Here is a 27813-nt window from a genome sequence, read left to right as displayed (position 1 = left end):
AAGACAAATCTTCCCCCAATCCGATCTGTGTGAGAGGACAAAACATCAATTCCCACTTCTCACCATCAAACGCTCCCCACAGACACACGCGGTAGGCGGGATCTATCTGCTATGTGTAGGAGGGGCCTTCCTAGTATTATCTCTCACTTCTCTATTCCATATAAACCGCAATTCATCTAAACGGCTCTGCGCAATTTTATACCGGAACATGTTAGGTATCTATTTACTCGGCGTGACCTCATCTTTCACATTATACAGAAAAATTGGGAGAACTTTACTGTTTACTTATTTTTAAACGCGGCAAAATGTAATTCTTCCCCAAAAAAAGGCGTTGGAAAGACCGCTGCGCAAATACCGCGTGACAAAAAAATATTGCAACGACCGCAATTTTATTCTCCAGAGTCTTTGCTAAAAAATATATTTAATGTTTGGGGGTTTAAAGTCATTTTCTAGCTAAAATATTGATTTTAACTTGTAAACCACTTAAGTCAGAAATGGGCTTGGTCCTGAAAGAGCTAAAACATTTCCCGCACTCTGAACATTAACAGGTAAGCTCACCTGTGTGTATTCTCTGATGGCGAACAAGGGTTCCTTTATTATAAAAACATTTCCCGTACTCTGAACATGAATAGGGACACTCACCTGTGTGTATTCTCTGATGGCTAAGAAGGTTTCCTCTTTTATTAAAACATGCACTCTGAACATGAATAGGGAAGCTCACCTGTGTGTATTCTCTGATGGCTAAGAAGGTTTCCTTTTTTATTAAAACATTTCCCGCACTCTGAACATGAATAGGCATGCTCACCTGTGTGTATTCTCTGATGACTAAGAAGGTTTCCTTTGTGATTGAAACATTTCCCGCACTCTGAACATGAATAGGGACGCTCACCTGTGTGTATTCTCTGATGCCTAATAAGAACTACTTTATCATGAAAACATTTCCCGCACTCTGAACATGAATAGGGACGCTCACCTGTGTGTATTCTCTGATGGCTAAGAAAGGATACTTTTTTATTGAAACATTTCCCGCACTCTGAACATGAATAGGGACGCTCACCTGTGTGTATTGTCTGATGGCTAAGAAGGGATTCTTTTTGATTGAAACATTTCCCACACTCTGAACATGAAAAAGGTCGCTCCCCTGTGTGTATTCTCTGGTGCCTAAGAAGGTATGTTTTGTGACTAAAACATTTCCCGCACTCTGAACATGAAAAAGGTCGCTCCCCTGTGTGTATTCTCTGGTGCCTAAGAAGGTATGTTTTGTGACTAAAACATTTCCCGCACTCTGAACATGAATAGGGAAGGTCACCTGTGTGTATTCTCTGGTGCTGAAGAAGGTTTCCTTTGTGACTAAAACATTTCCCGCACTCTGAACATGAATAGGGACGCTCCCCTGTGTGAATTTTCTGGTGCTGAAGAAGGTTTCCTTTGTGACTAAAACATTTCCCGCACTCTGAACATGACAATGAATTCTCCCCTGTATGGTATAAAGAAGTTTCCCTGAGATGAGGTGGTTTCCCGCACCCGTCTGCGCTGTCAGATATTAGAGGACTATGTGAAGTATCAGGAGATTCCAATGATCTCCTCCAATGGTGAGGTCTGTCATGTATATTATGAGGAACGGGATTTATTTCTGGAGAAGATGCCATGTCATTATCTTCTGTAGTCACATCTTCCTCCGATGTCCTTCTATTCCCACCACAGAGTCCGTCTGTCAGAAGACAAGAAAAATTACTAAGAGTTTTCCACACTCATTTACACTGCTCAACACTTTATAATCAGAGTATAGCATCAAGTCAGGGAAACTCCTGGGATATTCATCTGGTCAGTCAAGTAGCAGAGGGGGTTGTTACCAACAGGTGCACTAGATGGGCAACAATGAGACGACCTCGAAAACAGGAATGGTTTTACAGGTGGAGGCCACTGACATTTTTCCCTACTCATCTTTTCTGAGTGTTTGTCACTAGTTTTGCATTTGGCTGGGGTCAGTGTCACTACTGGTAGCATGAGGTCATACCTGGACCCTATAGAGGCTGCACAGACAGTCCAACTCCTCCAGGATGGCACATCAATACCTCCCATTGCCAGAAGGTTTGCTGTGTCTCCCAGCACAGTCTCAAGAGCATGGAGGAGATTCCAGGAGACAGGCAGTTACTCTAGGAGAGCTGGACAGGGCCGTAGAAGGTCCTTAACCCATCAGCAGGACCGGTATCTGCTCCTTTGTACAAGGAGGACCAGGATGAGCACTGCCAGAGCCCTACAAAATGACCTCCAGCAGGACACTGGTGTGAATGTCTCTGACCAAACAATCAGAAACAGACTTCATGAGGGTGGCCTGAGGGCCCGATGTCCTCTAGTGGGCGCTGTGCTCCCTGCCCGGCCCTGTGGAGCTGGATTGGCATTTGCCATTGAACACCAGAATTGGCAGCTCCACCACTGGCACCCTGTGCTTTTCACAGATGAGAGCAGGTTCACCCTGAGCACATGTGACAGACGTGAAAGGGTCTGGAGAAGCCGTGGAGAACATTATGCTGCCTGTAACATCGTTCAGCATGACCGGTTGGGTGGTGGGTCAGTGATGGTCTGGGGAGGGGTATCCATGGAGGGATGCACAGACCTCTACAGGCTAGACTATGGCACCCTGACTGCCATTAGGTATTGGGATGAAATCCTTGGACCCATTGTCAGACCCATTCTGTTTCAGTCCATCCGATGCCACCAGGTTACACCACAGTCTGTTCAGGAGCTCAGTAATTCCCTGGTCCAGATCTGTGAGGAAATACCCCAGGACACCATCCGTCGTCTCATTAGGAGAATGTCCCGACGTTGTCAGGCATGTATACAAGCACGTGGGGACCATACACACTACTGAGGACCATTCTGAGGTCCTGCAGTGACATTTCACCAAAATGGACTCGCCTGCTGCATCATTTTTTCACTTTGATTTTCGGGGTGTCTTTGAGTTCAGCCCTCTGTAGGGTGATAATTTTCATTTCCATCAAACTATGTGGCATCCTTTCCTTCCTAACTCATTACCCAGTCCATACCAGTATAGATCCTAACACATTACCCAGTCCATACCAGTATAGATCCTAACACATTACCCAGTCCATACCAGTAAAGATCCAGTCCATACCAGTAAAGATCCTAACACATTACCCAGTCCATACCAGTAAAGATCCTAACACATTACTCAGTCCATACCAGTAAAGATCCTAACGGATTACCCAGTCCATACCAGTATAGATTCTAACTAATTACCCAGTCCATACCAGTATAGGTCCTAACACATTACACAGTCCATACCAGTATAGATACTAACACATTACCCAGTCCATACCAGTATAGATCCTAACACATTACCCAGTCCATACCAGTATAGGTCCTAACACATTACACAGTCCATACCAGTATAGATACTAACACATTACCCAGTCCATACCAGTATAGGTCCTAACACATTACCCAGTCCATACCAGTATAGATCCTAACACATTACCCAGTCCATACCAGTATAGATCCTAACACATTACCTAGTCCATACCAGTATAGATCCTAACACATTACCCAGTCCATATCAGTATAGATTCTAACACATTGCCCAGTCCATACCAGTATCTAGGTCCTGAATCTAGGGAAGCAACTGGCATCAATGAAAAGAATCTCCATAGTGAAGGAGAGCTGGGAACGTATCCAGGTACAGGCAGGGGCCTACACAGAGGAGGGCGGAGATACAAGGGTGCAGGCATCAAAGCAGAGTAGTTGGGTGACAGGAAGGGTTGAAGGGAAAAAGGCCAGGAGGCCGATCCTGGGCTTGAGCACCCCAATAAATACGCCCTGTTGCGTGATGTTGGGGAAACCAGTCAGGGACAACATTGCTGGAGCAGAGCAACGCCCCTAGATGCCAGGGGAAGAACTCCTCAAGTAGGGGCGGGAGCAAGGGAAAGGAAAGACAGGTTCTGGTGGTAAGGGACTCTGAAGGACAGAGAGTGCATTCTGTCAAAAAGACCATAGGTGCCAGGCTGTCTTTTTTTTTTTACCGGGCGCTCAGCTTCGGCACATCACGGATCTGTTGGACAGATTATTGGGTGGGGTTGGGGAAGACCCGGCTGTCATTGTACACGTGGGTACCAATGACAAAGTCAGAGGAAGATGGAGAGTCCTAAAAAACAATTTCAGGGACTTAGGCGCTAAGTTGAGGACTAGGACCTCCAAGGTGATTTTTTCAGAAATACTAACTGTACCTCGAGCCACACCAGAGAGGCAGCGGGAGATGAGGGAAGTTAACAAGTGGCTGAGGAGCTGGTGTAGTATGGAGGGTTTCGGGTTCCTGGAGAACTGGGCTGACTTCTCAGCTGTCTACCGGCTCTTTAGTAGGTACGAATTGCACCTAAATGGGGAGGGTGCAACTGTACTGGGTGAGAAGATGGCCAACAAGTTAGAGGGGCTTTCAAACTAGGTGATGGGGGGGAGGGTACAGATGATGAATTAACCAGCGGGGAGCAAGGTTCAGCGGGCACAAATGGGGACATTAGCGGTAGGGTGCTCAGAGTTCCTAAAGCCAAGGTGGGTATGGGGAAAAAAAAATAAATAAAAAATCACAAGAGCAGCCTTAAAACAACATCAAACGAGGATATAGTATGCAACCGGACAAAACTACCAGGTCTGTACACCAATACTAGAAGCCTGGCCAACAAGATGGGAGAGCTGGAGCAGCTGATGTTTGAGGAGGACTTAAATTTCGTGTGGATTTTAGAGACTTGGTTTGACAGCTCTCATGATTGGCTGGCGACCATTCAGGTGTATTCCCTTTATCGCAGAGATAGAGAAGGTAAAAAAGGGGGAGGGGTATGTCTGTATATTAAGAACAGTATACAGGTAAATATGAGGGATGATATTAATAATGGAGCTATGGACGAGGCAGAATCCCTATGGGTAGAACTTCAAAGGGAAGGCACTATGGGGAAAGTAATATTGGGCTTATGCTAAAGGCCCCCCAACCAGAGGGAGGAGGGGGAGGTGGACCTCCTTTCACAGATTTGAATGGCAGCAAGGATGGGAAATGTCATTATAATGGGGGACTTTAATTATCCAGATATAGATTGGGCAGAAGGAACCGCACATTCATCCAAGGCTCGGCAGTTCTTAAATGTTTTGCAGGACAATTTCGTGGGTCAGATGGTGAACGCACCGACAAGAAACAATGAGGTACTTGACCTACTGATTACCAACAATACAGACCTGATCACGGATATAGAAATATGGGCCAAATTAGGAAACTGTGACCATAGGTGAATTGGTTTCAGTATTATTCTTAGTAATAGGAAACACAAGGGCAATATAAGGACACTGAATTTCAAAAGAGCCAATTTCCCTAAACTGCGCTCTTTGCTAGACAATATCAAATGGGATAGAACCCTGGGAACAAAGAACACGGAGGAAAAATGGGAGTGCTTCAAGAGCATACTAAACAAAGGGATTGGCCAGTGCATTCCAAAAGGGAATACATTTAAAAGAGCTAAAATAAACCCAGGGTGGCTAAACTCCAACATAAAAATGCATATTAATACTAAAGAAAAGGCCTTCATAAAATACAAGGCTGAGGGGTCATTGGCAGCATTCAAACATTACAAAGAGTGTAATAAGAAATGTAAAGGTGAAATCAAAGCAGCTAAAATAGAACACGAGAGACATATAGCGGAAGAGAGTTAAAAAAAAAAAACAAAGAAATTCTTTAAGTATATAAATAGTAAGAAAGCGAGACCAGAACACATTGTCCCCATAAAAGACAGCAAAGAGAATCTGGCCACAGAGGACAGAGAGAAAGCGGAAGTGCTAAATAATTTTTTCTCTTCAGTCTTCACAAAAGAATTGGGGGGCTACACTAACCCAGCTTGTAATGATAAATTAAATAATACACCTCAGGAAGTACCACCATGGCTAACAGAAGATAGACTTAGAACTAAACTAGAGAAACTTAACATAAATAAATCACTAGGACCGGATGGCTTGCAACCGAGGGTTCATAAAGAGCTCAGCCAGGTGATAACCAGACCGTTATTCTTGATCTTTAAGGGTAGTCTACAGATGGGTATGGTGCCAGCTGATTGGAAAAATGCCAACGTGGTACCAATATTTAAAAAATGTCCGAGATATATCCCGGGTAACTATAGACCGGTCAGCCTAACATCAGTAGTCTGCAAGATTTTGGAGGGGATGTTAAGGGACCACATACAAGACTTTAGTAATGAAAACGGTATTATTAGTAGTAATCAGCATGGATTCATGAAAAATCGTTCTTGCCAAACCAATCTATTAACCTTCTATGATGAAGTGAGCTGCCACCTAGATAAAGGTAAGCCTGTGGATGTGGTGTATCTGGATAAAGGAAGGTCTGTGGATGTGGTGTATCTGGATAAAGGAAGGCCTGTGGATGTGGTGTATCTGGATAAAGGAAGGCCTGTGGATGTGGTGTATCTAGGTAAAGGAAGGCCTGTGGATGTGGTGTATCTGGATAAAGGAAGGCCTGTGAATGTGGTGTATCTGGATAAAGGAAGGCCTGTGGATGTGGTGTATCTGGATAAAGGAAGGCCTGTGGATGTGGTGTATCTGGATAAAGGAAGGCCTGTGGATGTGGTGTATCTAGGTAAAGGAAGGCCTGTGGATGTGGTGTATCTGGATAAAGGAAGGCCTGTGGATGTGGTGTATCTGGATAAAGGAAGGCCTGTGGATGTGGTGTATCTGGATAAAGGAAGGCCTGTGGATGTGGTGTATCTAGGTAAAGGAAGGCCTGTGGATGTGGTGTATCTGGATAAAGGAAGGCCTGTGGATGTGGTGTATCTAGGTAAAGGAAGGCCTGTGGATGTGGTGTATCTGGATAAAGGAAGGCCTGTAGATGTGGTGTATCTGGATAAAGGAAGGCCTGTGGATGTGGTGTATCTGGATAAAGGAAGGCCTGTAGATGTGGTGTATCTGGATAAAGGAAGGCCTGTGGATGTGGTGTATCTGGATAAAGGAAGGTCTGTGGATGTGGTGTATCTGGATAAAGGAAGGTCTGTGGATGTGGTGTATCTGGATAAAGGAAAGCCTGTGGATGTGGTGTATCTGGATAAAGGAAGGCCTGTGGATGTGGTGTATCTGGATAAAGGAAGGCCTGTGGATGTGGTGTATCTGGATAAAGGAAGGCCTGTAGATGTGGTGTATCTGGATAAAGGAAGGCCTGTGGATGTGGTGTATCTAGATAAAGGAAGGCCTGTGGATGTGGTGTATCTGGATAAAGGAAGGTCTGTGGATGTGGTGTATCTGGACTTTGCAAAGGCATTTGACACAGTTCCCCACAAATGCTTACTGTACAAACTAAGGTACATAGGTATGGACCATAGGGTGAGTACCTGAATAGAGAACTGGCTCCAGGGGAGAGTCCAGAGGGTGGTGATAAATAGGAAGTACTTGGGAGGGTGTGGAAAGTGGGGTCCCCCAAGGATCTGTCCTGGGACCAATCCTGTTTAATTTATTAATAAACGACCTAGAGGAGGGGATATCTAGCACAATCTTTGTATTTGTGGATGATACTAAACTAAGCAGGCCAAATTCTTCTATGCCGTATGTGGTAACCTTACAAACGGACCTGAACAAAATAATGGGGGGGCAACTACATGGCAGATGGCAGTGGCCACTCACTAAAACTAGAGGGAAAAAGGTTTAACCTTAAAATACGTAAAGGGTTCTTTACTGTCAGAGCAGTGGGGATGTGAAATTCTCTTCCACAAGCAGTGGTATCAGCGGGGAGCATCGATAGTTTCAAAAGACTATTAGATCGGCACCTTAAAGACCACAACATAGAGGGGTATACAATGTACGGTTAACATAAAACACACACACACATCATAGGTTGAACTGGATGGATTGATGTCTTTTTTCATCCTCACCAACTATGTAACAGTATAGATCCTAATACATTACCCAGTCCATACCAGTATAGATCCTAACACATTACCCAGTCCATACCAGTATAGATCCTAACACATTACCCAGTCCATACCAGTATAGATCCTAACACATTACCCTGTCCATACCAGTATAAATATCCAGCATGATATTTTCCCCATTGAGATCTGATGTGTTATCAAAGTGTTCCTTTCATTCTTTGGAGTAGTGTATGTTGGTCGAGCATTTCAAAGTGTAAAAGAGATCTGTGGTGGAACTGGGTGCAATCACAACACCAAACTATGACAACTAACCAGATCAATGATACCACCCAACCAAACATCACTAAGTAAGCTTTAACCCATTCTTCCATAATTACCCGAGCTGATATCTGGAGAAGTTTCTTCCTCTTTAACTGCGTCCATCATCCCAACCTCCTCTGTAAAATGCTGATGACCCCTCACATACGTCTTTTCCTTTATAACCCCAATTTGTACATTTATCAGATCTTCATCCTGAACCAACAAAATGGCAGAAATAATATTAAATACAAAAAAATAATAATAATAGAAGAATGATATCTCTTAGGGCTTGGGATCACTTTCCTACATTCTCATCTACCTGATGATGGTGAGGGATGGTGTGACCTTCCTTTGTGGAATCCCGGGAATACAGAGGACGGGGACATCTCTCTGGTGGATTTCGGGAACTGGATGATTCCACCATGGTGTCCTGGTACTGCTTTCTGTGACCATTTGGAAACTCTGCCTCCTCCATTACAAAATCCTCATCATCCTCCTCTTTTATCTCTTCTTTAATGTTGACCTGTGTGGAATCCCGGGAATACAGAGGACGGGGACATCTCTCTGGTGGGTTCCTGGTATTAGGTGGCTCCATCATATCCTTGTGTCCTTCTGAAAACTCCTCCATCACTCCATACTCCTCATCCTCCTCTTTATACTCTTCTTTAACAACAATATTATACTCACCGAGGTTTCCACTCTGAATATATAATAAAACATTCATTGTAACAAACACACTTGTGTATAAATCATAACTATCAGTAATTGTTCCTCATCTACCTGATGATGGTGAGGGATGGTGTGATCTTCCTGTGTGGAATCCCGGGAATACAGAGGAAGGGGACATCTCTCTGGTGGATTTCTGTAACTGGATGACTCCACCATGGTGTCCTGGTACTGCTTTCTGTGACCTTTTGGAAACTCTGCCTCTTCGATTACAAAATCCTCATCATCCTCCTCTTTTACCTCAACTTTAGAATCTCTCAGATTTCCACTCTGAATATATAATAAAAATGACATCAATGGTAACAATGCAGATAATGTACAGATCCTAATGATACTATCAGTGATTGTTCCTCATCTACCTGATGATGGTGGGGGATGGTGTGATCTTCCTGTGTGGAATCCCGGGAATACAGAGGAAGGGGACATCTCTCTGGTGGATTTCTGTAACTGGATGACTCCACCATGGTGTCCTGGTACTGCTTTATGTGACCTTTTGGAAACTCTGCCTCTTCGATTACAAAATCCTCATCATCCTCCTCTTTTACCTCAACTTTAGAATCTCTCAGATTTCCACTCTGAATATATAATAAAAATGACATCAATGGTAACAATGCAGATAATGTACAGATCCTAATGATACTATCAGTGATTGTTCCTCATCTACCTGATGATGGTGGGGGATGGTGTGATCTTCCTGTGTGGAATCCCGGGAATACAGAGGACGGGGACATCTCTCTGGTGGGTTCCCATTACTGGATCCATCTGTAGGAAACACACACACTGACTGAATACATTGTTTCTATGTGTTTATCAGATGATGGGGGATCTAGGTGGATCCTCCGTACTGCTCTCTCCTTTACAATAAAGTCTCCTCTTACCCGGTGATGTGAGGGGCGGCTGATTCTCCATCATGACGTCTTTGTAGAAATGGGTCTACAGGGGACTAACACCTGGGGGGGAGTGGCTTGGAGAGGAAGAGATGTGAGGACGTGTGAGTAGGAGCTCCCGCTAACCCCTCTCCCGGACTGCCCCGACACGGCATAGCTACACGGCATGCAAACAAGTAACCCGGTCAGGAATCGTCCAGTGACCCGCTCGGTTAGCGATCGCTCGGTAGTAGACCGGCGTCAACTACAGAGGAGATCAGGTGGTGGAATACAGCAATACTTTCAGCAGCAGCTGCCCGGAGTGCCGGAAACCAAGATGGCGGCGGCACGTGTGGGGACACAGCCCAAACAGAATGCGCAGGGAGTGCAGTGCACACAGCATGCAGAGAAAGGAGAGAAGCCGCCAGAGGGGAACATGACAAACCCAGGGAGGACAGCAGCGAGAGAACCCGAAGCCGACCCCGGGATTCAGCAGGAAAAGGTAAATCTGGATATCAAAGACTTATTGAAAGCATTGCCCACTAAGGCAGAGATAGAGGCATTAATAATGCGGATTGAGGAAACACATCAACGTGATATCCAGGAACTCCGCAAAGATATGGTCCAATTATCAGATAGAGTTACTTTAAAAGATACCGAGATCACACAAGTAAAGGACCAAGTAGCGGATATAAGGAAGACCACAGAGACATTATCAGAGGCCACCATTAATATGCAACTTCATATGGAAGATTTAGAAGATAGGAGCCGCAGGGGAACTTAAAACTGAGAGGAGTACCAGAGGTGGAAGGGGAAAATTTACAAGAAAAGGTGAGAGACATTTTCTTAAAAGTGCTAGCCCCCACCTCACACCCTGCGGCCCCTATGGAAATTGATAGGGTCCACAGACTGACAGGGTTCAGATATACAGACTCCAACAGACCCCGTGATATAGTATGTAAAATGCATTACTACACACAGAAAGAGGAGATCCTCCGGAAAGCCTGGGACATAGGTACAGTGGAAGTCGCAGGGGCTAAAATAAAAATACTCCCGGATCTGTCTAAAACCACGCTTTACCGCAGATCATTACTACGGCCAGTGCTGGAGAGAGCAAAGCAACAAGGTTTTAGGTACAGATGGGGATACCCGCTGGCAGTGACTTTTTTTAAAGAACGAGACATGTTTGTTCTTCGTACCCCAGCGGATTTACCCAACTTATTGGAGTTCTTGGGCACAGAACCTGTTCAGGTGGAGGACTGGCTTACAATTTCCCCCAGAACAATGGGGTACCCAAACTGGGGACCCCGTGAACGGAGGTTGAATGGACATGGTAATAAGAAAGGACAGGTCTGAGAGAACTAAGTGAAATTGAGGATCCAATTGGAACGAGAGAATGAAGAAATGATAGGAAGAAATACTGCTATTATAAAATTCTCTCTTCAATAACTTTTTTTTTTTTTTTTTTTTTCCCCCACCCCTTTGTCGGCTGTTCCCCCTTTTCTTTTTGAAGCAGTCAGCTCCAACATGCTTTTTTTTTTTTTTTTTGAGGGTATATGGACACATGGATACACCCCGCCCCCCCCCCCCCCCCCCTGGGAGGAGGATAAGAGATAAGGTCATATTTTTTTTTTTTTTTTTTCTTTTTTCTTGCACAAAATCACTATTGATTTGAACTTTTTTTTTTTTTTTTTTTTGCACAATTTTAAAACACATGAGACACGAGTGTAGAGTGGTAGTGAAGGTGTTTTCCTTTTTTTTTTTTTTATGAATATGGGAAAGTATGTTGTTTCTTTTTCTTTTTCTGTTTTGGGCACACAACATTAGAAATTTTTTTTTTTTTTTTTCTTTTTTTTTTTTTTTTTTGGGTATAATATACACTTTGTAACCTATAAAACACTAATAAGGGTAATAATGGTAATAAGGGTAATAATGGTAATAATCTGATTTATTAAATAGCACAGTTTTTGTTTAACTTCTATTTTTGAATATAAATACACTTCACAATACGACCAATTTCAGTGGTCTCTAAGAAGGTGACAGAGCACAGGGTGCCCTAGAGGCGGGGGGGAGGGGCGGAGGAAGCATTGGGTAATACTTGACCTACCAAGGAACTAGGAGAAGAGGAGGGGCAGATGGTAGATGGCAAATATATTGTGAGATCTAGGGGTGGGGATGGATGGGATGGGGGAGAGACGAGGGGAGAAGAGAGCCCCCGTATAACCATCTCCTCCTTCTCCCACCCCCCCTGCTCTTTTTGTTACTTTTTCTTTTCTAGTTTTTTTTTTATTTTTCCCTTTTTACAGGGGGAATTGAATGGGGTTTTTTTTTTTTTTTTTTATTCTCCTTTGCCTCTAAATGAGATACAAGGAATGTGAGAAATTGAGGCCGGGAGAAGTAGATATACAAAAATAATGAATCTTATTTATATATATATATGCCGGAATACCCTGTGAATGATCTGTGTTGGGGGTTGGGAGAGGGAGGGGAGAGTTTTATTCTCTAACCTAACCCAAACATAATCCCATTTAGGAAATTGCTCAAAGAACCAATATAGATTGGATGAGCAACCCAGCGTGAAGCTATATAGTGACCCCTCTATAGTAGAGAGGTCAAGAAGGTACTTTCCTTCCTCCCCCCTTCCCCCCCTAAGTTTCCCCCCCCCCCCCCTTTTTTTTATCTTTTTTTTTTTTTTTTTTTTTTTATTATAATGGAGAATATACGGATTTTATCCATTAATGCAAAAGGTCTCAACACTCCAGAGAAAAGGAGAATTTTGTTAGATGATCTGAAAAGATCAAGGATAGATATTGCGATGGTACAGGAGACACATTTTAGAGAGGATAAATGCCCTAAGTTAAACAATAATCTTTTTCCTACAGTATATCATTCGACTAACTGGGAGGCTAAGTCGAAGGGCGTATCCATCCTCCTATCAAGGAACATACCCTGGAAATGTACACAAGTTTTGAGCGACCCAAAGGGCCGATATTTATTTGTAAAAGGGACGATACGAGAGACCGAAGTCACACTAGCTAATATGTATGTTCCAAACATAAAGCAGGATGGTTTCTTGAGGAGGGGCATGGATATGCTCAACGAGTTTAGGGGGGGACATTTAATAATAGGAGGAGATATGAACATCCCCCTGATCCCTTCAGAAGATACATCCCGGGGCCAATCCTCAATCCCGCCTATGGTGCGAAAACACTTTGCTAAAATACTACAGGAAGGACAATTAATAGATGCATGGCGTCTGATGCACCCCAGAGAAAGAGACTACTCATTCTATTCCTCTTTGCATCAACAATACTCCCGCATAGATTATTTCTTAATCCCACACAGTCAATTACACGCTATAAAAGACATAACGATAGGCTCAGTGACTTGGTCAGACCATGCCCCAATTACATTAATTTATGAGTTACCAAACAAAAGAGAAAGGAGAGAAACAACCTGGAGACTGAATGAAAGACTACGGCAGAGGTCCAGTCAGAGATAGTTTATTTTTTTTAACTAACACCACTGCAGACTCAGATCCAGGGATAATATGGGAAACACACAAAGCAGTTATACGAGGAATTCTTATAAAACATGGGGCCAGGATCAAAAAACAGCTAACTAAACAATTAGATCATCTATTTCAAGCTCTTTATAAAACAGAAGCAAAACATAAACATGCACCATCAGCGGAGGGAAAGGATGAGCTCTTGAAAATAAGGAGAGACATTAATGAACTCTTATCCTTTAGAGCTAAAGCAGCAATTCAGAAAACTAAAAGGATTTTCTATGAAGCAGGGGATAAATGTGGGAAGCTATTAGCAAAATCACTCAAAGACCAAAATCTGACAACATATGTTCCACATATAGTAACAGACGCAGGACAGAAACTTGTATACCCCAAACAGATAACTCAAGAATTTAAAAAATATTATGAAACATTATATAACTTAAAAACCCAAACAGCCCTACAAACGCAGATGGAGGAATATGTATATACCTCACAAATGCCTCAGTTGTCAGAAGAGGAGAGTAAAATACTCGAGTCCCCTATAACATCTGCGGAGATAATGGAAACTATAAAAAATATTAAAGTAGGGAAGGCACCTGGACCTGACGGGTTTACTATTCATTACTATAAGAAGTTAATGCCACACCTGAAGGAGTTTATGAGGGATATGTTCAACGCCTGGGGGGCAGAGAATAGAATCCCCAAAGAAACCATACATGCACATATATCGGTAATCCCTAAGGAAGGGAAAGACCCTACCTCGTGCAAAAGTTACAGACCAATTTCCCTGTTGAACACTGACTTTAAAATTTTCACAAAGATTTTGGCAGTCAGACTACAGAAATACCTGACAAAGTTGATCCATTTGGACCAGGTCGGATTTGTCCCAACCCGAGAGGCAAGGGACAACACGACCAAGCTATTGAGCTTACTACATATAACACACCAAAATAAAATACCAACAGTCTTGCTTAATACCGACGCAGAGAAAGCGTTCGACAGGGTCAGGTGGGAGTATATGTTCACGGTCCTTCGCTATATAGGGATAGGGGAGAAAATGTTAAAATGGATAACACAGAGCTATTCAGTCCCTTCTGCAAAAGTGAGGGTAAACGGAATTTTATCTACAGAGTTTTTAATTACAAACGGAACGAGACAGGGTTGCCCCCTGTCCCCGCTCCTGTTTGTATTATCATTGGAACCCTTCCTGTGCAGAATCCGAATGAACTCGGATATTTCGGGCATCAGCGTGGGAAAGGATCAGTATAAAATATCAGCGTATGCCGACGATGTCCTATTCTCGATCACGAATCCAATTATATCACTCCCCAACTTGTTACACGAGCTGGAGAGATACGGAACTCAATCTAATATGAAGATAAATTTCATTAAATCCGAAACAATGGGAATAGAACTTACAGGGACACTCCAACAACAGTTAAGGGCAAATTTTAAATTGAACTGGACTAAGACAGCCCTTAAATACTTGGGGACATCGATCACACCAAATATATCGCAATTGTTTAATCTGAACTTTACTCCCTTACTAAAATCTATAAAACTACTACTGCTAAGGTGGAGAGGAGGAATGCATTCATGGATGGGAAGGTGCAATATAATTAAAATGAGTGTTATACCAAAATTCCTGTACATTTTTCAGGCACTTCCCATACACATCCCACCTCGATACTTGATGCAGATTGAAACTATGATAATGAATTTCATCTGGAATTCAAAACGTCCGAGAGTAGGGAAAAAATATCTATTTAAAGCGAAAACAGATGGGGGGCTGGCAGTCCCGAACATAAAGAAATACTACCAAGCCATTCAACTGGGAAGAGTGATTGACTGGTGTCGACACAGAGAATATAAGCTCTGGCCAAACTTAGAGCAGGCACAATGTGAGATCTCGTTGAAAAGAGCCCCATGGTGTTATAAGATCCTACCAGTATCAATAAAGAAACATCCTATTATAGGAAACACGATCAAAACTTGTGCAAAAATATTTAAACAGGATAAATTAATACGGGAGAACTCCGTACTGTATCCAATACTAGGAAACCCCCACTTTGAGACAGGATATCAAGACAGGAAATTTAAGACCTTAGCAGATAGAGGAATTATACAAATATCTGACTTCCTAACAGAGACAGGCTGGGTAACGATGGAGGAATTAACAGACGTCTCAGGCCACTTCGGCCTAGATCTATGGCGGGCCTTCCAACTACGCCATTTTTTGGGAACATTGCAAGTCCCCTCCCAGGATGATAAAGAGGTAACACCTTATGAAAAATTATGCACTCAAAATGGAATTATGGAACATACTATATCTAAAATTTACTCCCTGCTAATGACATCAGTAGAACGGCGTAAACCTCCTTTTTTGAAGGAATGGGAGAGGGAAATGGGTATTGTCTTCTCACTAGAACGGGAAAATCAAATAATTAAGTCAGTATTCTCAACTTCAATTTGCGTTAGAATTCAAGAACTGAATTACAAAATTTTTTCCAGATGGTATTACACCCCGGTTAAGATTAATAAAATTTCTATATTAAATACAGATTTGTGCTGGAGATGTGGGACAGAGAGAGGGACAATGCTCCATATATTCTGGGAATGTTCTAAACTAGAAAAGTTTTGGGAGCAGATTTGGAGGTCAATACAGGAAATTATGAAATGTCATATTCCCAAAGAACCTGCCCTCTTTCTGCTCCATACCCCCAGCATACCGATACAAAATTACAAAAAATCCATTATACCACATTTGGTGAACGCTGCCAGGATATGTATCCCTCTTAAATGGAAAGAGACTGAACCACCTAACATAAACATGTGGTTAAGGAAAGTTGAGGAAATACATAACCTAGAAAAATTGGTCCTATCTGCTCATCAACAAACTGATAAATATGAGAAGAAATGGAAACAGTGGAAAGATTATGTTAATTCAGAAGAAAGGTAATTTCCAAGTACAGGACAAGAACCTGTGCGGAGAAGATAGATATATAATGATATAGGAGTGTAGAGACCTGTGCACCATTTTTCTCCCTTTTTTTTTTTTTTTTTTTTTTTTTTTTTTTTTTAGGGGGACAGGGGGGAAAGGAGGAAAGAAGGAAAAGGAACGAAATGGGAGTTTTTGGGTTCGGTAATAGATTGCCAAAGAAAGGCTAAGGTTCCTTAAAGGGAATAAATGGTTTGTAATTATAACCTTGAAAGCTAAAATGTAATGAATATACTGTATATGTAACTGAACTTAAAGAAATAAAGATATAATTTGAAAAAAAAGAAATGGGTCTACAAATCCTCAAACATCAATCCATATACCCAAACAGTTTTTGTATTTAGTGGCCATCACTCACCTGTGCTGATGTCTGGAGAAGATTCCTCCTCTTTAACTTTGTCCATCATCCCAACCACTTCCCTGAACTGCTGATCACCCCTCACATACGTCTCTTCTTCCTCTTTAACCTCATCTTTTATATCTATCAGATTTTCATTCTAAACAAAAAAATAGCAGGGAATGGTTGCTTTAAAATGTGAGCCCAAATAACCTTATACCGAAAAGTGGAATATATCTTCATACAGTCAGATCACTTTTACGATCTCGACTTCCATCTTCACCTACCTGATGATGGTGGGGGATGGTGTGACCTTCCTGTGTGGAATCCCGGGAATACAGAGGACGGGGACATCTCTCTGGTGGGTTCCCATTACTGGATCCATCTGTAGGAAACACACACACTGACTGAATATATTGTTTCTATGTGTTTATCAGATGATGGGGGATCTAGGTGGAGCCTCCGTACTTCTCTCTCCTTTACAATAAAGTCTCCTCTTACCCGGTGATGTGAGGGGCGGCTGATTCTCCATCATGACGTCCTTGTAGAGATCCTTGTGTCCTATGAATCTTCTGAGAATCTTCCTTACCTCTCTGGTCAGGTCTGTGCTTTATTAATAGAGATAAGAGCGATATCATGAGAGACGCAAAAGAAACCATGGTGGCAGCATTGGGTCTAAGTGAAAAGCGGGTGACAGAAGCATCAAATATGGGGTGTGAGGAGTGGAGATCTGCAATGTTGAATAAGGGAATGAGGAGTGGGAGACAACAGTGTCAGTGGGGGTTGTGGAATATAGGTGAGCAGTGTGGGAAGGGGGGTGAGGAGAGGGGAACAACAGTATTGGATGAGGAATGAGAAGTAGGGAACAGGGGTGATAGATGGGGGTGAGGAATGGGGGACAGCAGTGTTAGATGGGGGGTGAGGAGTGGGGGACAGCGGTGTTAGATGGGGTGAGGAAAAGGGGGAAGCGGTGTTAGATGGTGGTGAGGAATGGGGGACAGCGGTGTTAGATGGGGTGAGGAAAAGGGGGGACAGCGGTGTTAGATGGGGTGAGGAAAAGGGGGAAGCGGTGTTAGATGGTGGTGAGGAATGGGGGACAGCGGTGTTAGATGGGGTGAGGAAAAGGGGGACAGCGGTGTTAGATGGGGGTGAGGAGCGGGGGACAGCAGTGTGAGATGGGGGTGAGGAATGGTGAACAGCAGTGTTAGATGGGGGGTGAGGAGTGGGGGCCCAGTTGGTGTTGGGGCAGAGGACGGGATTAATGTTAGTAGTAACAAGGTAGGAAACCTGCTGAATATTTCCAAAGGTGAGTGTCGGGGTCACCCCGAGCTCTGCCTCTTCCCCAGATAGATTATGAGTACCTCAGCTCTGCCTGGTGAGGGCGCTACAGGAGAGCTGGAGGAAGTTTTGCTGCTCATCCTACTTATGTGATTTCACTGGGGGACTGCAATCTGATTCTCAGTGTTATGCGTTCCTCTGTTTCTGTTCCCTCGGCATAAAAGGACATTTTATTTATGTAATTAAAGATTATACATAGAAAATAATATCTTATTACCTCCTCTGCTGCCACTTCCAGCTACGTCTCCTCTCTACTTTCTCCCGACTCGCCTCTGAAATTCCTTTTTATAACTGACCTCATTTCCTGTCAGTATCTTACATCACTTCCTGTCAGTATCTTACATTACTTCCTGTCTTTACCTCATCACTTCCTGTCTGTGCGTTCCATCTGAGAGAAGTCAGGTCACCACCTTGTGGACCATGTTGTTAGGTGACCAGATTTTTAAAATGAAATCCAGGGACATATTTTTTTTTTTTTTTTTTTTACAAATGGTAAACTATTTTATAAGCATATTTCCTTGAAATGATCTATGCGGTGTATGTTGGATGTGTTTATGGAATGATTGTATGATATATATATGTTATTTCTCACATTTCGTCCATGAGATAGAAAAAAATAAAGATAAAGATACTTTTTAAAATGTTTTGGGATGGGGCTACCAAATGTTAGGAAGATAAGATAGAGGAAAAACTTGGCGGGGGGGATGGGGGCAGCTAAATTCAAATCCAATCCGGGCAGGAGTGATGGTGTCACCTTCTCTGCAAAAGGTAAGAAATATCGCAGAGCTGCAATGTGCAAATAGTGGTGAAACACCAGTTATATAATGATAATAAAATGTAAAATATGCACATCAATTGTACTATTTATTATGATTATATATGGGGGGGAGGGGGGTCACCACTATTTGCACATTGCAGCTCTGCGATATTTCTTACCTTTTGCAGAGAAGGTGACACCATCACTACTATATTCTAATACATTGGTTGATTTGCACAGGATATTCATTTATAGGTTTTACCATTATAAGTCCATTTGTAGAATTTCATAGATGAAGTGTATGGCAGTGCTGCATTTTTTGTTTTTTATTGTTGCACGTTAGATGAGGGAACCAGCTAACAAGATTCTCTTATTGCTTTTGAGATTTTTTTTAGTTACATGGTAGTTGTTTTACTTGATTTGTTATGTCCCCTGTGGACTGGTAACTAGTGGCCCTGCATATTGGTGGTCAGTGTGCCCCCTGTATGCTGGTGGTCAGTGTGCCCCCTGTATGCTGGTGGTCAGTGTGTCCCCTGTATGCTGGAGGTCAGTGTGTCCCCTGTATGCTGGTGGTCAGTGTGCCCCCTGTATGCTGGTGGTCAGTGTGCCCCCTGTATGCTGGTGGTCAGTGTGTCCCCTGTATGCTGGAGGTCAGTGTGTCCCCTGTATGCTGGTGGTCAGTGTGCCCCCTGTATGCTGGTGGTCAGTGTGCCCCCTGTATGCTGGTGGTCAGTGTGCCCCCTGTATGCTGGTGGTCAGTGTTCCCCTGTATGCTGGTGGTCAGTGTTCCCCTGTATGCTGGTGGTCCGTGTTCCCCCGTATGCTGGTGGTCAGTGTGCCCCTGTATGCTGGTGGTCAGTGTGCCCCTGTATGCTGGTGGTCAGTGTGCCCCTGTATGCTGGTGGTCAGTGTGCCCCCTGTATTAGTGTGCCCCCTGTATGCTGGTGCTACGTGCAGGGTGCAGGAGGATTCTACATACAATAAGATACTATTGCACAGGGTGCAGGAGGATGCCACGTGCAGGGTTCAGGAGGATGCCACGTGCAGGGTTCAGGAGGAAGACAGGAGTTCACTTGTACAAGACCCAGAGGAGTCAATGGGCCCTTCTGAGGAGCGTGAGGAGTCTCAACCTAGTTGTAGCTCTCAAGGGTTGGAAAGTGAATCTGAACCCAGAGATGGGGTGTCATTAAGGCTACGAAGTGAAATACACCCGCCAAAGAGACTGACCTATGATACCCTAGGAGAGAGTTCTAAAGAACAAATTGTAACGTCCCAATGCCCCACACAAGTAACTGCCTCTTCTGTTGGGATTCCCAAGGAAGATGATCTTATTCCACCCGCTGACACTATTAGGTTGGCCACTGATTTCTTGTTGGCCTATTGTGAGAGTGAATCAGACCTTTCTAGTAATTTGTATAGTCAGCTGTTTGAAGGTGCATTTATTGACCAGTTGTCAGCTGCTATTAGTTCTACACAAGACTGCTGTTAGTTTTAATTCTGTGGTACTTTATATCTCAATGGAGTCTCCCACTTAGGAGTCCCATCATCTTTGGGGACCAAAGACATTCAAGTGGGGGGAGGATGTAGCCAAGTGAAGAAATCGCTACCAGCATAGTTAAGGCTGATATACTGCTCCTTTAAGTTTGTTGCTTATTTTGAGGTTCTCCTGAAGAGTGGCGTGTTGGATTGTGGAATATATAGTCCAGTGAAGGATAAAGACTGTGCAAAGTGGGCCGGGTGGAACTATCCTCCCGGGGAGCTGCAGGTTCCGCAGGGGGCTATGGGAGAGTCTATAAATAAGGGGCGGAGTCGGATGTTCGCTCTCTTGCCTCGGGGACCCCGTGCGGGGGGGATGTGCCGGCGAACCGCTGTGGAGAGCAGAGCGAGTAGAGGCCGTGGCCTAGTGCGGAGACACCTTGGAGAGGTGGCGGATGTCACAGAGGAGTGACTGATCGAGAGCGGAGACACCTTGGAGAGGATGTTACAAAGAGGTGACCAGCCTGGTGCGGAGGACTGTCGGAGAGGAGTGTAAGAGGATTGGGTGAGAGATACCTAATTGTAATGAGCACAGCAGCTCACGGACACAGTGAAAGGGTCTGTGACGCAGTAGAGAAACAGAGAGGACTTTAATGTAGTGGAGCAGTTGCCATGGGACACTCCTGATCTTTCATAGTGCACTCTTTCAGGCTTTATTTAAGATTGATATGGATTCTCTTGAGATATATCCATGCAGCTGAGTTAGTCAGATCCAACTGTTTTAGATTGTAGATTAGGGGGCCGGATGCATGGATAGGGAGGCGGTGCCCTGGCGCCCCCAATGCACCAGCCGACACTGCTCAGCAGAATGGACAGACTGCTCACCGTTAACACCCAACTGCAGTCTGATCCAATCTGCCCAGATGGAGAGGAACAGATCCCCTTCCAATTGTTTTTAGTGGAGCGGATTGCTCCAAAAGAATAGAGGGTCCACCTGAAAAACAGACAGGTGGATAAAATTAGACTGCTCATTTAAAAGTGCAATGTGATGGAAATAGAGAATAATTAATATATGTACGTTCCAAAGTGCTAGTGCAGTAAATAGGTTTCATACAAAAAGTCCAATGAAATTGTGTCCTGATAAACTTGTGCAGATCCAATGTAAGCTGTTTGCACCAACTTCAGTGTGACATCACCAAGACAATGCACACACCATCTGCTTACCAATAATTGTGTCCTCTTACAATTATGAGGTCATGTGTGCTTTGTCATCTGCTGGATATTTGCAGCCACTTCACTCAAAAAGCAACAGTGGCGGTGTGATGGCTTTCTCCCAAATGCGGCCTTTTACCACTCTATGCAAACCCCGGATATGCAAAGAATAAAGCACGCTGCTATAGGACATTACCATGCCAATGAAACAATTTGTCTCTTTATCCTAGTAAAGTTTGCTGTAAGTACATTAATAAAGCAGCTAATGCACTATAGAGTGCTTTATTCTTTGCATGTCGGGGCTTTCCTTTGATTGGCACCGGACTGGACAGAGTGGTAAAAGGCCGCCTTTGGGAGAAAGCCATCATACCGGCATTGTTGCTTTTTGAGTGAAGTGGCTGCAAATATCCGGAGGATTTTAAGCACACAGGACCTCATACATTTATGAAGTCAAATTTTTTGGTTTGTGATTTGCCTTAGTGATGTTACACTGAAGTCGATGCAAACAGCTTGCAGTGGATCTGCACAAGTTTCTCACTGACTTTTTATATGAAATGAATGTTTTATGCATATTGTTTATTGCACCAGCACTTTGCACATATATTATTCCTGATAATCACATTGCACTTTATTGTGGCTCACACTTATATGATGGATGCTTATGGAAGATATTTTGTATTACTGCAATTTTTTGGAAATTTGAAAGCAGTTTGATAGCATTGAAAATTATTTAAAGGAACAGCGCACCTAATTTTTATTTGGAAAAATATTTTGGTGTTGATATATTCGGGGCACAGATATATTATGAGGGGAATTCTCCAAACTCTGGTGCAAAGAGGAACCCTGATGTAAGGGGGGCTTTGTCACCAGAGCCCCCTTTGATCAGAGTTGCCAGTGTTCTCCCTTAAATCAGGGTGCACAGAGCTCCTTTTCATCAGAGTTTCCCATTACATTATAAAGGGGAACTCTGTGGATTCTGATAAAGGGGCTCATACAGGTTCTGAGTCTCATCCTCCCGGCAGTGCTGCTGTCTCGGGTGGAAGAATGGTGGTGGGGAGCACCAAAATGCACCTTCGCCTATGTACACAAAAATCCTGGCACCGGCCCTGCTCCTGGGCCCAGCTGAGGACATTTAGGGCCTTAAGATCAAAGATGTGGTGGATGTGCCCTTTTGGTTTGGGAACTGTGATCAGAGTAGAACTCCTGGAACTCTTCTGGCCACAGACCCGGAAATGCAGATGACTTACAGGTACGTGATTATTCGCAGAATGGCTGCCTTGCCGCAGTGCATGTATGTGGGGCGGGCAAAAATAAAAAAAAAGTCTCGCTGATAAAGAGAGAGGTTATTATATGGTGGATTTTATGTGGAACTCCTATGCCCAGCTGAGGACATTTAGGGCCTTGAGATTGAATATGTGGTGGATGTCTCCTTTTGGTTTGGGAACTGTGGACAGAGTAGAACTCCTGGGCCCAGCTGAGGACATTTAGGGCCTTGAGATTGAAGATGTGGTGGATGTCCCCTTTTGGTTTGGGAACTGGGGACAAAGTAGAACTCCTGGGCCCAGCTGAGGACATTTAGGGCCTTAAGATTGAAGATGTGGTGGATGTCTCCTTGTGGTTTGGGAACTGTGGACAGAGAAGAACTCCTGGAACTCTTCTGGCCACAGACCCGGAAATGCAGATGACTTACAGGTACGTGATTCTTCGCAGAATGGTTGCCTTGCTGCAGTGCATGTATGTGGGGGCTGGGGAAAATAAAAAAAAAGTCTCCCTGATAAAGAGTGAGTGTCAGGGTTACCTGATCTGAGGCCGAGGTGCTAAGAGGGCTCCCCTTGCGGCTCAGTGCGGCTCAACCCTGGAGATGGTACAGAGGGTGTGGCACCCCAAGTGTCACGGGTTACCAGCTGCAGGCAGGTAGGTAGAACCAGGAGCAATCTGAGAGCGAACTCGAACAGGCTGGAATCACAGCAGGGTATAAGTCTTTCAAGGGCTCTGAAGCAGCCGGGCTACCTTGTGCTGAGGAATAGTCTCTAGTAGCGGAGACAGGTACTGGCCGAGGTCTTGGACTGGAGCAGGCAGCTGGAACCATGGTACAAGCCGAGGTCATGCACAGGAGACAACCAGAATAGCCGAGGTCTTGAAGCAAACCGGGGTCATACACGGTAGGTAACAGAAGCAAGGTCAGTGGGAGAAGCCAAGGGTCAAACCAGGAGCAGGAGATCAAATGGCTTTTAAACTAGGGAATGGGGGGGAGGGTACAGATGTAGAATTACCCAGTGGAAAGCAAGTTTCAGAGGGCAGAAATGGGGGCATTAGCGATAGGGTGTGCGGAGCTCCTATACCCAGGGTGGGTACGGGGAAAAATCAAGAGAGCAGCCTAAAAACATCAAATGAGGATAAATATAACCGATCAAAATTACGAGGTTTGTATACCAATGCCAGAAGCCTGGCCAACAAGATGGGAGAGCTGGAGCTGCTGATATTTGAGGAGGACTTAGATTTTGTGGGGATAACTGAGACTTGGTTTGACAGCTCTCATGACTGGATGGCGTCCATTCAGGGGTATTCCCTTTATCGCAGAGATAGAGAAAGTAAAAAAGGGGGAGGGGTATGTTTGTATATTAAGAACAGTATACAGGTAAATATGAGGGATGATATTAATAATGGAGCTATGGACGAGGCAGAATCCCTATGGGTAGAGCTTCAAAGGGAAGGCACGGCGGGGAAGGTAATATTGGGCGTATGCTATAGGCCCCCCAACCAGAGGGAGGAGGGTGAGGCGGACCTCATGTTACAGATAGGATTGGCAGCAAGGATGGGAAATGTCATTATAATGGGGGACTTTAATTATCCAGATATAGACTGGGCAGAAGGAACCGCACACTCAGCCAAGGCTCGGCAGTTCCTAAATGTTTTGCAGGACAATTTCATGGGTCAGATGGTGAATGCACCGACAAGAAGCAATGCGGTACTTGACCTACTGATTACCAACAATACAGACCTGATCACGGATATAGAAATACGGGACAACTTAGGGAACAGTGACCATAGGTCAATTGGTTTCAGTATTAATTACAGTAATAGGAAACACAAGGGTAATATAAGGACGCTGAATTTCACAAGAGCCAATTTCCCTAAACTGCGCTCGCTGCTAGAAAATATCAAATGGGATAGAACCCTGGGAACAAAGAACACGGAGGAAAAATGGGAGTGCTTCAAGAGCATACTTAACAAGGGAGTGGGCCAGTGCATTCCACAGGGAAATAAATTTGCAAAGAGCAAAACTAAACCCTGGGTGGCTAAACTCCAACATTAAAATGTATATTAGAGCTAAAGAAAAGGCCTTCAAAAAATACAAGACTGAGGGGTCATTGGCAGCATTTAAGCACTACAAAGAGTGTAATAAGAAATGTAAAGATGAAATCAGGGCGGCTAAAATAGAACACGAGAGACATATAGCGGAGGAGAGCAAAAAGAACCCCAAGAAGTTCTTTAAGTATATAAACAGTAAGAAAGCCAGGCCAGAGCACATTGGCCCCATAAAAGATGATAAAGGAAAAATGGCCACTGAGGACAGAGAAAAGGCGGAAGTGTTAAATAATTTCTTTTCTTCAGTCTTCACAAAGGAATCGGGGGGCTACACGAAACCCGCTTGTAAGGCCGAACTAAATAATACACCTCAGGAAGTGCCGCCATGGCTAACAGAGGATAAACTTAGAGCTAAACTAGAGAAACTTAACATAAATAAATCCCCGGGACCGGATGGCTTGCACCCGAGGGTTCTTAATGAGCTCAGCCAGGTGATTGCCAGACCATTATTCTTGATCTTTAAGGATAGTTTACAGACGGGTATGGTGCCAGCTGATTGGAAAAAAGCCAACGTGGTACCAATATTTAAAAAGGGGCCGAGATATATCCCGGGTAACTATAGGCCGGTCAGCCTAACATCAGTAGTCTGCAAAATTTTGGAGGGGATGATAAGGGACCACATACAAGACTTTAGTAATGAAAATGGTATTATAAGTAGAAATCAGCATGGATTCATGAAAAATCGTTCGTGCCAAACCAATCTGTTAACCTTCTACGATGAAGTGAGCTGCCACCTAGATAAAGGTAAGCCTGTGGATGTGGTGTATCTGGACTTCGCAAAGGCCTTTGACACCGTTCCTCACAAACGCTTACTGTACAAACTAAGGAAGGTAGGTATGGATCATAAGGTGAGTACCTGGATAGAGACCTGGCTCCAGGGGAGAGTCCAGAGGGTGGTGATTAATGGGGAGTACTCGGATTGGGCGGGTGTGGAAAGTGGGGTCCCCCAGGGTTCTGTCCTGGGACCAATCCTGTTTAATTTATTCATAAATGATCTAGAGGAGGGGATATCTTGTACAATCTCAGTATTTGCAGATGATACTAAATTAGGCATGCCAATATCTTCTATGCAGGATGTGGAAATCTTGCAAGCAGACCTGAACAAAATAACGGGGTGGGCAACCACATGGCAGATGAGGTTTAATGTAGAAAAATGTAAAGTAATGCACTTGGGTGCCAGAAACCAGAAAGCAAGCTATTCACTAGGGGGTGAACCTCTGGGTGAGTCTAGGATGGAAAAGGACTTGGGGGTACTGGTAGACAACAGGCTTGGCAGTGGCATGCAATGCCAAGCCGCCGCAAGCAAAGCCAACAGAATACTGGGATGTATAAAAAGGGGGATTCACTCCAGAAATAAAGAGATTATTCTCCCGCTCTACAAGACTCTGGTCCGGCCACATCTGGAGTATGCTGTCCAGTTCTGGGCACCGGTCCGCAGGAAGGATGTGCTGGAACTGGAGAAAGTCCAGAGGAGGGCAACAAAAATAATTAGGGGAATGGAGGACATCGGCTATGAGGAAAGACTACAAGCACTGAACCTATTCTCTCTGGAGAAGAGACGATTGAGGGGGGATATGATATCAATGTACAAATACTGTACTGGCGACCCTAGCATAAGGAACAAACTATTCAGAGAAAGGGAATACAATAAGACACGTGGCCACTCACTAAAACTTGAGGAAAGGCGGTTTAACCTTAAAGTGCGTAAGGGGTTCTTCACTGTAAGAGCGGTAAGGATGTGGAATTCTCTTCCACAAGCAGTCGTATCAGCGGGGAGCATAGATAGTTTCAAAAAACTATTAGATGTACACCTTAAAGACCACAACATACAGGGGTACACAATGTACGGTTAAAAGCAAACACACACGCATCATGGGTTGAACTGGATGGACTTGTGTCTTTTTTCAACCTCACTAACTATGTAACTATGTAACTATGTAAATGGAATCAGGAACAAGCCAAGGTCACAACAGGAAGTCACAGTAACACAGGAAGCTGAGAGATAATCCAGCAATGAGTCTGATCCTATGGCCACCTTTTATAGGCCATTTCCCTGACAGGCCAGCAGAGGGCTGTGTCAGTTGAGTCAGGAATGTCCATTGCTATTACTGGCAATGTTGCCAGTTCTCCTATGGTCATTTCCCTGACAGTGCCCCCCCCCCCCCCAAGGGGCAGCCTCCGGATACCCAGAAGGGCCAGTCTCTCTGAGTGTCTGTTGTGGAACTCCCGGATCAGTCTAGGAGCGTGTACATTATCTGCAGGCTCCCAGGAAATTTCCTCTGCAGAATATTCCTTCCACTTGATGAGGTACTGGGTTTTTCTACCCCTCTTTCTGCAGTCCATTATGACCTCCACTTCGTACTCCGCTTCACCTTCCACCAGGACTGGAGGAGGAGGCAATTCATCCCTACCAGAAAAAGGACTGGGTACAACTGGTTTTAGCAGAGATACGTTAAATGCTGGGTGAATTTTGTAGTAGCTGGGTAAAACCAGTTCGAAAGCCACAGGGTTGACCTCCCTTTTGATCTCAAAGGGTCTAACGAATCTTAGACCCAGTTTCCAGGATGGGCAGGAAAGTTTAAGATCAGCTGAGGAAAGCCACACTTTGTCCCCTTTTTTAAAGGTGGGTTTGTTTCTTTTCTTTTTATTATAGAACCTCTTGTAATCTGTTTGTGCTTTCTGGATGGCCTCCTGAAGGAATAAGTAGTTTGTCCGGATAGAATCAATCCGGTCTTGGACTGCAGGGACAGATGCCTCAGGAAGGGTATTGGGCAAAAAGGAGGGATGGAACCCATAATTCGCCCAAAATGGGGACTGGTTAGTGGCGGCATGTACCAAATTATTGTATGCAAACTCCGCACATGGCAGAAGGGATATCGAGTCATTTTGGGCAAAAGTACAGAAACAACGAAGATACTGTTCTAGAGTCTGGTTTGTTCTGTCTGGCCATTGCTTTGGGGATGGTAAACAGAAGAAAGACATATTTTAATGGACA

The 27813-nt window shown here is 44.1% G+C and overlaps 2 protein-coding genes and 1 pseudogene across 3 annotated transcripts in view; 1 reads left to right on the top strand and 2 right to left on the bottom strand.

The window, feature by feature from the left end:
- LOC309550274 (uncharacterized protein) overlaps positions 1 to 27813 on the top strand; it is a gene marked incomplete at both ends in the record, with an annotated part of 1476097 nt that overhangs the window by 437807 nt on the left and 1010477 nt on the right.
- The window catches only part of LOC309549926 (uncharacterized protein), a gene marked incomplete at both ends in the record, with an annotated part of 77260 nt that continues 49988 nt past the window's right edge, over positions 542 to 27813 (bottom strand). The window contains 5 exon segments of the mRNA XM_082250412.1: positions 542 to 691; positions 696 to 1533; positions 8690 to 8928; positions 9619 to 9716; positions 16950 to 17051. Of these exon segments, the coding sequence (XP_082106538.1) occupies positions 542 to 691; positions 696 to 1533; positions 8690 to 8928; positions 9619 to 9716; positions 16950 to 17051 (1427 nt within the window).
- LOC309549927 overlaps positions 21125 to 27813 on the bottom strand; it is a 51704-nt pseudogene continuing 45015 nt past the window's right edge. Inside the window, exon 6 of the transcript in view lies at positions 21125 to 21231. The product of the transcript in view is annotated as an uncharacterized misc_RNA (transcript). The remainder of the gene's footprint in view (positions 21232 to 27813) is intronic.

Source organism: Pelophylax lessonae (genome assembly GCF_965119305.1).
Source record: "Pelophylax lessonae genome assembly, chromosome: 3".
Classification (NCBI taxonomy): Eukaryota; Metazoa; Chordata; class Amphibia; order Anura; family Ranidae; genus Pelophylax; species Pelophylax lessonae.
Note: the sequence above shows the minus strand (reverse complement) of the source record. Positions and strands in the feature narration are given on the sequence as shown.